Genomic DNA, 12861 nt, shown 5'->3' on the forward strand with positions numbered 1-12861 from the left:
CTCCAGCCCCAGGGAGCCCTTCTGACGCCTGCAGCCCAGCCACCACCCTGACCACAACCTCCCGAGAGACTGCGGAACCGCATCTTGCATTTCCCGTGTTCTGCCAAATACTGCCCCTCCTAGAATTAGCTTGTTCCCGAGATGGTGAGCAGCTGCCTTTCAAATGCAAACCAACGGATTCAGATCCCCCCCCCCCAGGACCCCCTTCACTGGGCTCTCACAGTGTGCCACTATCCCTGCCCTGACCGTCCTGCGGCGGCCGAGCCTGCTGGAGTGACCTTAACCACCCACTCCTACTGCCTTGCCCATTCCTTCCTTCACCACAGCAGAGGCTCCTGCCCGCAGCTGCCAGGCTCCCTCTGCCTCGTGCCCGCCCTGGTGCGGCCCCCTGCGGCCCCCGTGGCGTGGCGGGCCCGTGGCATGGCCCGTTCCCTTGGGCCCTGGGAGTAACAAACTACCTTGTTGATGGCAGTTACCTCTCGATCTGTTGGCTTTGCCATATCTAATAATAATACACCAGAAACCCTGTGAACAACCACCCGGCCAAATTCTCCCGAATTTCAGACTCAGAAACAGAGACAATAAATGCTTGTTGTTTTAAGCAGCTAAACGCTGAGGTAATTTGTTAGACAGAAATAGATAAAGCGTCAGAACCAAGGGACACCATCCGGCCACAGTGTGGGTCAAAGGGGAGCCGATTCCAAGGCTCACAAGGCAAGGCAGGTGCTCTGAGTTTTAATGAGCTGTTTTCCAGAGGTTTCCTGGTTCCTTCGGTGGAGGTTTGAGGTCCCTGAGGTCACTGACGCCTGCAGCCCCAGCCACCACCCTGACCACAACCTCCCGAGAGACTGTGGAACCGCGGCTTGTATTTCCCGTGTTCTGACGAATACTGCCCCTCCTAGAATTAGTGATGGTCAGTGCTTGGGACAAAGCCACATAACCTCAAACAGGAGCATTTCCTTTCACGGTCCCGACTCCTGACCGTGGACCCAGTGTGGCCCAGCACCCACGCCACGTTCCAGTAATTCATTTTTCCAGCGCAGCTCAGTCACATTGAAGAGGCCACCCTGCAGGTGAACGTCAGGTCCCACTCTGCCCTGTACTTGCTGGGTGATCCCAGCTAGAGACCCACACACGGTGACGTCGCGCTCAGCACAGCGCCTGGCACATGATGTGTTCACCGAATGGCTGGAACCCGTTGCCGTAAGAAGCCCGCTCTGCAGGACGATCGGCATCAGCTCGGGCCGTCCCGGTCCCGAGGGAGCCTCGTGTCTTCTTTCAGCACAGTTTGTACTAAGAAGCAAAGGAGCGAGAGGAAGGGTAGGTGGTAAGTTGACCTCTAGCAAAACTTGAAGTTTGACACTTTCAGCCAAGTAATCATTTGGGCACTTGAGTCTAGAACAAAATGAATAAGTATTGTGACTTCCTCTCCAAGCAGTTTTTAAAAACCCAGTGTTTTATTATTTAGCGCTTTTTTTCCCTGTTTATCTTCAGATAGAGTGGGAGGGAGGGAGGGAGGGAGGGGGGAGAGAGAGAGAGAGAGAGAGAGAGAGAGAGATGTGAGAGAGACATATCGATTGGTTGCCCCCCGCATGACCCCGACCAGGGCAGGGGACGAACCGAAACCTGAGGTACATGCCCTTGACCAGAATCAAACCTGCGACTCATTGGTCCGCGGGCCAACACTCTAACCACTGAGTCAAACCAGCCAGGGCTATTATTCAACGTTTTAAATCAATACTTTATTTACTTACAATTTTTTTTCAATTACAGTTGACATTCAATTTTATGTTATTTTCAGGTATACAGCATAATGGCTAGACATTTTTATAACTTACAAAGTGATCCCCCAATGAGTGCAGTCCCCACCCGGCACCATACATAGTTATTATAATACTATTGACTGTATTCCCTGTGTGTCCTCTGCATCCCCATGACTATTCTGAAACTACCAATTTGTACTTCTTAATCCCTCCACCTTTTCACCCAGCCCCCAACCCCCTCCCATCTGGCAACACTCAGTGTGTTCTCTGTATCTATAAGTCTGTTCCTGTTTGTTCATTTCTACTGTTTTTTAAATTTCACAAATAAGTGAAATCATACAGCATTTGTCTTTTCCTGTCTGATTTATTTTACTTCGCATAATACTCTCTAGGTCCATCCATGTTGTTACAAATGGTAAAACTTTATCCTTTTTTATGGCTGAGTAATATGCCATTGTATATATGTACTACACCTTCATTATCCAGCCATCTACTGATGAACACCTAGGTTGCTTTCATATCTTGGCTACTGTAAGTAATGTTTCAATGAACATAGGGATAACTATATATTTTCAAATTACTTCAACACATTATGAATAGGTAGAGAAATTCTTTGCCTCTTGGTGGGAGGAGCAGCCAATTCCCACCTCTGAGGGGCTCATGCAGGAGAACGGGAAGGATTTGGGGTCAGTTTGCAATCAGCCGCTGAGGTTCTTCAGGCAGAAGGTGAAGAATCGAAGTAGAAGAACAGAGATGCAAGAAGACCAGCAGGCACACTGGCGAATGTGTGGGTAATTTTTAGGGTAACCCAGAAACAAACAGAAACAGAGTGAACGCCATATCAACTAGCAGTTAGAAAAGTGGAATGATACACTCAGCCAATCCCAAAGGAGACAAGAAAGAGAACAGAACAGGCGGGGCAAGTAGCACAAGGACACACCGAAACACAGACACGCATCAGGAATTAAGCTGCATGTAATTAGACAACCCGCACAGATACGCCCAATCGATTTTTACAAAGATGCATGTTTTTGAACTTTATCTAAACGAAGTGATATACTATGTATTCCTTTGGGTGGTGTCTTTCATTTTTATAATGTCCGTGGGATTCGCCCTTGGTCATGGCAGTACTCTCTCGTGTGTCATTGTCTCATTACAACCGACTTTTCCATTTTCCTATTGGTCGGCATTTGGGTTGTTTCCAGTTTGGGGTTGTCATGAATAAAGAATTGGCTTGGCCCTGGCCGGTTTGGCTCAGCGGTTAGAGCATTGGCCTGTGGTCCGGAGAGACCCGGGTTCGGTTCCCACTAAGGGCATGTACTTCGGTTGCAGTTTGTCCCCGGCCTTCCCTGGTTGGTTGTGCGGGTGGCAGCCACTCGATGTGTCCCTTCACATCGATGTTTCTCTCTCTCTCTCCCTTCCTCTCTCTCCCTCCTACTCTATCTGTACAAAAAAAATGGAAAAATATCCTCGGGTGAGGATAAAAAAAAAAAAGAATTGGCTTGTGTGAGTGTGGTGCTTGGTGAATGCGAAGTCTGCAGGGTAGGCTGAAGAGCCAGGGAAGAGTTGGAGTTGATGGCAGTTCGCTGACAGAATCCCCTCTTCCTTGGGAGAGGTCAGTCTTTTTTTTTTTATTCCTCACCCAAGGATATTTTTCCATTTATCATTAGATAGAGTGGGAGGGAGGGAGAGAGAGACAGAGAGAAACATCGATGTGACAGAGACACATCAACTGGTTGCCTCCTGCACGACCCGACCAGGGCTGAGGACGAACCACAACCGAGGTATGTGCTCTTGACTGGAATCAAACCCATGACTCATTGGTCTGCGGGCTGATGCTCTAACTGCTGAGCCAAACCGACCAGGGCGAGGTCAGTCTTTTTTTAAGGCCATCAACTGATTAGATGAGGCCCACTTATACAGGGTGTGGCAAAAGTAGGTTTACGGTTGTTCATATGGAAAATAATACAATAATTCATAAATAACAATACAAAAATATACTCTGTGTTTCATGAACTCAACCGTAAACCTACTTTCACCCCACCCGTATGGAGGGTCATCTGCTTTACTCACAGTGTACTGATTTAAATGTTAGTGTCCTCTAAAAAATGACTTCACAGAAACATCTAGAATCCTGTTTGATCAAATGTCTGGGCACCCAAGTTGACACATCAAATTAACCATCCCCGAGGAGTGGCGCTTTCGTAGCTAAAGCAGACAGGTGTTCAAAGTGGGTGAGCCATCTCCGCACGCCCACCGCAGCTGCGACAGAGTTCCGGCTGGCCTGTGTCCTTGTTAACACTTGCAATCGGCCATGCTCTACGGTTTCCTAATGGGCATTGTGGTTTCGCTGGCATTTCCCTGATGACTAGTGATGCTGAGCACCTTTTCATATGCTTAATGGTTCTATCATGTAATGTTGAGGGTTGGGCTGTGAAATGCAGCCACAGGTGGGCTAGTGATTTGCTCCCCCTTCAAACCAAAGTCTTCAAATATTTGCTCAACATGTCTTTAGTTTGGCTGCATAGAAGCTGCCCCCCCCCCCCTTTAAAGACTGTATACAGAAACACTCACTCTCAGATGCTGAAAACTCTTTTTAACCGTTTCCGCTTCTCTGTAATGACATCCTTGCTTCAGCTTGTGTATTAATTAGATGTAAGTTTAACTGAGGTTACAAAATCTCCAAGTAGCGGCAGGAAACAAGCTAGAAAGGTTTTTTCAAATTATCGTCCAAAGTCATGTGGATGGGGCTGGTGTTCACTCTCTGGGGTGTTGGGGACCCAGGCTCCTAGCAGCCATTTCTGTCCAGCTAAGGGTGTTGTCCCTGTCTCCCCCAAGTTCCAGCCAGGGGAAGCGGGTTCTCTGAACCATACCTACTGGGGAGGCACGGGCTAGGGTTTACACACACATGATAAAATTAGTCACTTGTTGCCCTGGCTGGTGTGGCTCAGTGGTTGGAGCATCAGCCCAAGCATGGAAGGGTCTCGGGTTCAATTCCCAGTCAAGGGCACATACCTGGGTTGCAGGTTCAATCCCCAGTCCCGGTCAGGGCATGTGTAGAAGGCAACCAACTGGTCTACGTGTCTCTCTCACCTCAATGTTTCCCACCCCCCACTCTCTCTAAAAATCAATGGGAAAACATATATATCTCCTCAGGTGAGGATCCCCCCCCCCAAAGTCACTTGTCAACACACGGTGATCCCATGCATCACTTGGTTTGGAATTTCTGACTTTGCACTGATGACGGTTTCTGGTGAACACGCCTTGAGAAGTACTCGGCAGAGAGAGGTCAACATTGTCGAGGAGCCCTTTTGCTCCTTTTGCGTACTTCAGCGGGGAGGGCCAAGTCACATGTAACCGGTCCTTTACGGAATGTGTGTGGGGGGAGGTAAACTGCTCACAACCGGTTCACCCCAGTCCACTCTCCTATGCTGGCCCCTGGAGGTCTCTGCCTCCCACCCTGGTGACATGCTGCAGGTGTAACAGCACAGCTGCCCCCACGCCCTGGGAGCGGCAGGGTTCCCTCCTAACACCTCTGCCATTGGGATTCGTCAGGACAGTTTTGGCTACCAGCCACACACCCCACTCGACCAGAGCGAATTTACTGACGCAGTGAGCTGTGAGCCAGGCGATATGGTGCTTCACCCTAGGCCTGCGGGCTCCTGCTCCTGCCCCTGCCCCACCCTCTCTCCCGGTCCCCACTCCTGCTTCGTGGACCACTCCCCAAAATAAGCCCCCACATACAAGCCCTGGTCTCCGGCTCTGCCTTCTGGGGAGGCCCCGCCTAGGACAGCAGGGACTGCTTAGTGATACATTTGGGTTTTTTTCCCCGACCCTGAGAAGGGAGGGACTGGCAGGCACTTCTGAGGACATTGACCAGCACGATCGCTCCGTGCACAGGGAGGTAGATGCAAACTCTCATCCCAGGGCCGTTCGCAGTGCCTTGAGCAGCGCCAGGTACTTGGTGGGTGCTCCAGAAATACCTGCTGCTCCTGGTGGCATTCTCTGGATGCCATCCTGGCCGCTGCACTGCCTGGTTTTGCCCCTGGAGGGCGCCAGAACCTTGGCGTTGGGCTGGAGGCAGCCAGGACTGGGTCTGGGGTCCCTGCTCTGGAGACGCCCCAGGACAGGTCCCTGGCTGTGGGTCTGAGGGTGTGTGTTCCAAGAGGGAAGAGGGAAAAGTCACCTGGGCCCAAGAACTGACCCCAGCTTCTCCCACACTGGACTCAGCTCCTCAGCCCCCTGACAGGTGGAACAGCTCTGGGAGCCTCTGGGGGTGGGGGTGGGGTTTGCTCCCAAGAGCCAGCCTCAGAGGAGCAGAAAAGGCATCTGGGAATATCCCAGGGGAGATGGGAGGACAAGCGATAAGGGTCATAAACCAGTCCAGGGGGCTCAGACCACCTTCCCTCTTCCAAGGGGGCTCAGCCTGGGGTCAGGGGCAAGGAAGGGCTTAGTGTCCTCCAAACTCTTGGGCCAGGCAGGGGGGACCCAGCACAGGCTAGCACCAGAAACTAAGGAGCACTCGTGTGCACGCACATGCACACACCCACGGTCCAGCACACAGGACCACCCTGTGGCCCAGCTGTGGAAGGAGAGGGAGCAGACAAGTTCAAACAACCCGGGAAAGCTCTATGGTCCACAGCACAGGGGTGAAGGCGGGGTAAGCAAAGCATCGCACATCCCACACAAACTGGGATGCTGAGTTAGGCTCAGAGAGGTGGGGAGGGGACAGAGACCTGGGGCTGCAGCAGTGGCAGGAGGGGTGGGGAGGAGAAGCATCAGCCACAGCCCCCCCCCCCCCCCCCCCCCGTTTCCAGTCAAACAGCCCAGACCCTGGTGCCTACTTACACAGGCAGACCCTGACATCTGGCTGTCCCCGCCAGGCCCTGGAGAGCCCACAGGAGGCCTCTGATTGCCTGTATGATTCCAGTCCCTACGGGGAGTGTGTGTGCGTGGGTGTGTGCATGTTGTGTAAGGGTGTGAGTGTGGTTTTGGAGATGGGGGAGGGCTGTGGAGTTTGCTGCACAGAGAAAGAATGTAGCAGAAAGGGAACAGTGCACACTGTTTCGGATATAAAACTGCAACTGTTTCTTAGCCTTTTCCTTTGTTCCTTTGTAGCTCAGAACACCAGCTACAGAGGACTGGGCAAGTTTCAGGTTGTTTTCAACATAAGGAAAACAGCAAATTATGCTCTTCTGGGAGAAAAATAAGAAAAGAGTTTTGCCTGTTAAGGGATAAAGAGGGTGTTGGCAGGACCTGAGGGAAGAAGGTCACCAGGGGTGGGGTGCCCAGGCCCCTGGGCTGGAACCTGGAGCATGTTGTAAGGCCCAGGGGCACAGTGCTGGTGGTGAAGGCCCCGCCCTCCGTCCCGGAGGTGTCATTCCGGCCTTCTACCTGCCGAGGCACTATAAGGAAATGGTAATTTTATTGTCCACATATAAAGTTACCTTGTATTGATGGTATTGCCTCAGTGGGTTGAGCGCAGTCCCATGGACTGAGAGGTCCTGGTTCAATTCCTGGTGAGAGCACATGTCCTGGTTTCGGGCTCCATCTCCAGTAGGGGGTGTGCAGGAGGCAGCCCATCGATGTTTCTCTCACATTGATGTTTCTATCCCTTTCTTCCTCTCTGTCTAAAAAATTCAATAAAAACGTTTAAAAGTAAAAAGGGTATATTGATGGTGTTTTCAACATCCTTATTGCTCCTGAAGAATTGCTGCTCTGGGCAGGAAGGGGCATCAAAGATGAAGAGAGGGCACCAGCCCTCGGGCAGGAATCCGGTTCTCCTGCCTTAACCCCATCACTCTGCTGAGCTCCCGGTTGGGTTTTCTGTCCGCCTCCTGGGGACCCCCTGCCAACCAATCCCACAGTTGCCCAGGGAATGCAGTGTGCCTCAGTGGCTGACTCCTGGGTCTCCCATCTCAGGGAAAGAAGGACCCCTCAGGCTCCCTGGAAGGCTCCCTCCCCGCCAATCACCAAGTCTGGAAGCCTCCACCTCTATGCCCAGGCCAGCCCCCACCTGGGGCGCTGGCCGCAGCCTCAGCACACCTTGCCAGCTCCGTGGGAAGGGTCTTTGGGAGACGCTGCCATCCGCAGATGCTAGATTAGGGCCTGAACTTCCAGCAAGGGGTCCCCGGTAGACAGCTGGGGCTAAACAGTGCTGTGGCTCATCCTGGAACCCTCTGCAATTGTCTGCACTTGTCCTCAATCCCGAAGACACCTACACTCCGTTTGGTGCCACCGACACCTACACTCGCTAATGTTACTTTTGAAAAAGGAGGGTCCAGTGTCCTAGTATCCAGATAGGTTTAAAAACCATATTGTTCTCCTTGTGACTATTTTTTAAAAATATTTTTTACTGATTTTTTAGAGAGAGAGAGAGAAATACTTATGTGAGAAAGATGGATTGGCTGCTTCCTGCACACCCCCTACCAGATGGAGCCTGTGGCCGAAACTGAACCAGAGATCTCTCTGTGCACGGGTCCTCGCTCAACCATGAGCCACATCACCATTGTTATGGTGACCTCTGCTTTTAACCACTGGTGCCCTTTCCACTTAGGAGTGAAACAGGTTCCATTTCAATAGGTGTTGAGTTAAGTGAGGTTATTTAGAGAGAAATGGCTACGTAGACAGCATCAGGGCACAAGCACCACGAAGGTGGCTTCCACATGGCTGATAGGTGTGCAAAACCCGGCGTGAAGTTGTTGTAGACCAGCGAGACAGACCAGACTCAGACTCCGAACTGGGTTCAAACTAAGAGCTTTATCAGCCACGTGGCGACTGTCCCATCCTACAGAGGAGAGAGCAGCCCCAGCCCAGGGGGAGGGCTGTTTATATAGTTGTCTTCGCCCCTGTTAAGGAATTTGGGCTCAAGGTTTTGTTAGCTCTAACTTCCATATTACTGCCCCAAGCCTCTTAAATCTTTTACTTTCATACCGATGCCCCAAGCCTCTCATTCCAGGACACCAAAGCCCATCACTCCAGCCAGGCAGATGGAGTGAAGGAATCACCTTAACCTACCCCCCAAAAAACTGCAAACGGTCGCTGGACAAGAAAAACAAGTTTCAGGAGACCCCAGCCCCCGCCAATGAAAAACTCGAGAGACCCCAGCCCCGACCAATCAAGGACGACCACCCACCCCAGCCCTAAGTTTACAAATCCTTAGTCTGCACCAGCGGTTGCTATTTTCTCCTTAGCGGTAGCCCGCAGGTCTTTCCCTAAAAAAGCCTGCACTTCTGGTTCCTCAGCACCGCCTGGTGCGTGCGGGTTTGCGGGCCAGCAAGCTCGTCCAGAAGCCGGTACCCGCGGCTCCCGTTGTGCCCGAGAGCGCAAGCAGGTCAGCAGGTCGGTGTGCACAAAGCACTGGTTATCTATTAACTGGAGCAGCTAGTTCTTGCCGTTCTCTTAAAGTCCAGGGGGTGAGGCCTGCCTAATGGGAAAAAGTGTACTGTACGTTCTCAAGGGGTGTTTGTCCTTTACAAAGTGTGAGTGCACGCGTGAGAGTGCACGCGTGTTTGTGTACAGGGCACAGGGGTCTGTCCGTCTTTGTGCAGCGTCTTTCATGTCGTTCATGGGAGCAAATGCAAAGGTTTGTGCCTCTGGAACCTGCGACCCAAGCAAAGAAAGGAGCCAGACAGGGAGGGCAAAGACATGGCCTGGAGAAGATTCTGGAACCCGTACCCCAGCCCTTACCGAGAGTCCTCCAGCTCCAGGCGGAGGTGGGGCAAAACTTCCGGGGCGGGCGCAGCAGGCTGGGCAGAGCTCCGGTGCGGGGGGCGGGCCGCGGGGCCGGGGCGGGGGCGGGGCTCCACGTGACTCCGCAGGGGTGGGTGCGGAGCGGGCAGGACGGGGCGGGACCACCTTTGTGAGGCTCGAGACCGCGCCGCCAGAGCATTGCAGCCGCCGCCGCCTACGTCTGCACGCCACCAGTGAGTCCACGCAGCCAGGGAGCCCACGCAGCCAGTGAGTGCACGCGCCAGAGAGCCCACGCGGGCAGGGAGCCCACGCGGCGGCTCGGAGGGGCTCGAGGCGGGCAGGGCTCCCCGGGGCTTGGAGCGCGCCTCGCATGCGCCTCGCTTGCGGCCGGGACCCTCGCTCGGCCCGGGGCCCTTGCAGAGCCCTTCCCCTCCCCCACTCCCACCCCTCAAAGCCGCGACGAGGATCCAGGGCGCCAGCGGGGTGTGGTGGAGCGCCCAGAGCACGGGGTGGGACCCCAGGGAGGACGGGTGGTGCACTTCCCGCGGGGCGCCTTCCCAGCACTCTAACAAACTTCTCTGTCCCCCCAGTGGCGCCCTACACCATCGTCTACTTTCCTGTTCGAGGTAGGGGCCTGTGACTGGGAGGGAGGGAGACAGGTTGGGGGCTGAGCCCGTGGCCTCTCCCCCACCTAGGGATGACTCCAAACCTCACTTATCCTTCCTCACGTGGCTACTAGCTCGGGCCTTCCTTCCCGTGTCCCTGACTCCGGAGGTTGGAGTACCCAGCCTCCTGTGGCCTGGCCTCTCCCCAGCATGCGCTGAGGTCATGGGAGGAGGTCCCTCCCCGGCACTGTGAGGCTGGGGTCCCTGCACCCTCACTCCCGTCTGCTGTCCCCCAGGGCGCTGCGAGGCCATGCGCATGCTGCTGGCTGACCAGGGCCAGAGCTGGAAGGAGGAGGTGGTGACCAAGGACAGCTGGCTGCAGGGCTCACTCAAGGCCTCCTGTGTGAGTGCTGGCACCTGACCGGGTGGGCGCTGAGGTCAAAGTAGGGTGGGGGCAGCCCAGCTGAGCACCTCTGACAGAGCTGTACCACCCCCAGCTGTACGGGCAACTCCCCAAGTTCCAGGACGGAGAGCTGACCCTGTACCAGTCCAATGCCATCCTGCGCCATCTGGGCCGCTCCCTCGGTGAGTGCTGACAGTGCAGGTGGCCCCGTCCGGGGCTGGGTGGGTGGGCGTCAGCTGGTTCTGCCCAGCGCCAGCCTCTTCCAGTAAATCAAGCTGCCCAGCACCCCTGTGGAGTGGAGGAAATACAGGCAGGTGGAGGTTATATGACTTGCCCAAGGTCACGCCCAGGTGTACCTTCAGTCATTGCCCCATGGCTGTCTCCTACCAAGTTCCGAGCACCTACTGTGGGTCAGGACTGCTCCATTCTTCCGTCCACATCCTCCTTCCGCCTCCCTGGCCGTGGCCACAGGCAGCCAATGGCCTGTCAGTAGATCAGCCCGCAGTTAGTTGTGTGTCAGGCGACCAGTCATGCTGTGGGCTCCCCCCCCCTCCCCAGGGCTGTATGGGAAGGACCAGCGGGAGGCCGCCCTGGTGGATATGGTGAACGACGGTGTGGAGGACCTCCGCTGCAAATACGCCACCCTCATCTACACCAACTACGTGAGCACGGGGTGGGCACAGGGACCGGCAACCAAAGGGGCTTCCTGAACTCTGCCCACACCACTTGGCTCTGGCCGAGCCCTCCCTCGGTCTGGAGGCCTGGTCTGGTCAGGCTCTGTGCTGGGGGCCAGTAACCAGCAGTAGAACAGCGCAGGGACAGGAGACATGGAGCCAGAGGTGTTTCTTGATCACCTGGGATGGGTGTGGTCAGGAGGGCTTCTTGGAGCAGGTGGAGGAAGAGGAGGACCTGTAGCCCGCTTCTGGAAGGGGGTGCACAAAGGACGCAGACACGGAGCACATTCGGGACCCGAGACCTTAGCAGAGGCAGGGCGCGTGTGTGGCTGTGCGTGAGAGAGAGGGTGGCGGCAGGGGGGGCTGGGGGGGCAGCAGGCCCAAGGCCTGCAGGTCTGAACCCGCTGGCCGAGACGTTTTCCTGCCGGCAGTGGGGAGTCATCCGAGAGTCTAAGTGGGGTGGTGCCCAGATGTGAGGTTTGGAAGGAGGCTCCAGGGCTTCTGCAGGAGTCAGCTGAGAGAGCGCAGAGTAGAGAAGAAAAGAATAAGCTGCTGAAGTGGACACGTGGCCGTAGCCTGGGGGTGGGAGTGAGCGAGGCTCCAGGTGGCTGGTGATTCTCACGTGGGGCCCACAGACGGGCGCGTGTCTGGGCCGGGCGGGGGTGGGCAGCAGCGTGAGGGTCAGGAGGCTGATGCAAAGTGGCCTCTTTTTGGCAGGAGGCAGGCAAAGAGGACTACGTGAAGGAGCTGCCGGGGCGCCTGAAGCCCTTCGAAACCCTGCTCTCCCAGAACCAGGGGGGCCAAGCCTTCATCGTGGGCAGTCAGGTGAGCGACTGTCCCTGTCCTGCCCCTACCATGTCACGCTCTCTTGCAGATGGGAACCAGGTGCAGAGAGCGGATGTGAGCCATTCATTACTAGGCAGACCTAATGGCTCCGGCCCTTAGTCCCCCCCTCCCTTCTTCACCGCCTGGCCTATTTCCACCTGCTGACCCCCGGCCCCTGCCCCACAGATCTCCTTCGCGGACTACAACCTGCTGGACTTGCTGCTGATTCACCAGGTCCTGGCCCCCGGCTGCCTGGACTCCCTCCCCCTGCTCTCGGCCTACGTGGCCCGCCTCAGCGCCCGGCCCAAGCTCAAGGCCTTCCTGGTCTCCCCCGAGCATGTGAACCGCCCCATCAATGGCAATGGGAAACAGTGAGAGCTTGGGGCACCCTCATCAGGCGGCAGGGGCTGCCTGCCTCCCCTTCCCCAGGTCCAATAAAATTTCAAGAGAAAAGTGGTGCTGTGAGCACTGAGTTTCCTGGGGAGGGGCTGGGACCCTCACTGGTCACACTCGGGAGGTGGCAGTTGACTAGGGTACTTGAAACCCTAAAACACAATCAGTGTCTCTGGGATCATTCAACCCAGTCTTGTTTGCTGAACTCCAAGAAGAGACCAAAAAAAAAAAAGGAACAGGAAGAGAGAAAACGGTGGTCCCTACCCGAGATGCCCACAGGCTCGAGAGGAAAGGCTCGCTTGTGCAAGCATGCTTTCCAGCCCCGCAGGCTGCTTGCCAAAGGACTTCAGTCCTGGACTGTGGGAGCGGAGGCCCCTTCAGGAGACCGGTGTGGGCAGGGGCTGAGGAGCTCGGAGCAGCCCAGGCTGGGTTGGGGGGAGGGCCATTCGCTCTGCTTTTCGGGTGGGGCTCTCCTGGCTTCCGTGGGCATTTTGGGCATCGCGGGC

At 55.2% G+C, this 12861-nt stretch overlaps 1 protein-coding gene across 1 annotated transcript; it reads left to right on the top strand.

Moving 5' to 3' along the window:
* Positions 1 to 9630: 9630 nt before the first annotated feature.
* On the top strand, positions 9631 to 12409 carry LOC118628908 (glutathione S-transferase P). Its single transcript, XM_036259912.1, has 7 exons — positions 9631 to 9722; positions 10046 to 10081; positions 10357 to 10463; positions 10558 to 10645; positions 11022 to 11125; positions 11855 to 11962; positions 12149 to 12409. Coding segments are annotated over exons 1-7 (633 nt in total). The 5' UTR covers positions 9631 to 9721; the 3' UTR covers positions 12338 to 12409.
* Positions 12410 to 12861: the final 452 nt, after the last annotated feature.

The sequence above is a fragment of the Molossus molossus genome, unplaced genomic scaffold, assembly GCF_014108415.1.
Source record: "Molossus molossus isolate mMolMol1 unplaced genomic scaffold, mMolMol1.p scaffold_m16_p_13, whole genome shotgun sequence".
Classification (NCBI taxonomy): domain Eukaryota; kingdom Metazoa; phylum Chordata; class Mammalia; order Chiroptera; family Molossidae; genus Molossus; species Molossus molossus.

What these genes read in the sequence shown, in the direction of transcription:
- LOC118628908 (XM_036259912.1), top strand. An exon ending in CCCTCATCTACACCAACTAC is followed by an intron (nt 11,126 to 11,854) that starts GTGAGCACGGGG and finishes TCTTTTTGGCAG; the next exon opens with GAGGCAGGCAAAGAGGACTA. An exon ending in CCTTCATCGTGGGCAGTCAG is followed by an intron (nt 11,963 to 12,148) that starts GTGAGCGACTGT and finishes CCTGCCCCACAG; the next exon opens with ATCTCCTTCGCGGACTACAA.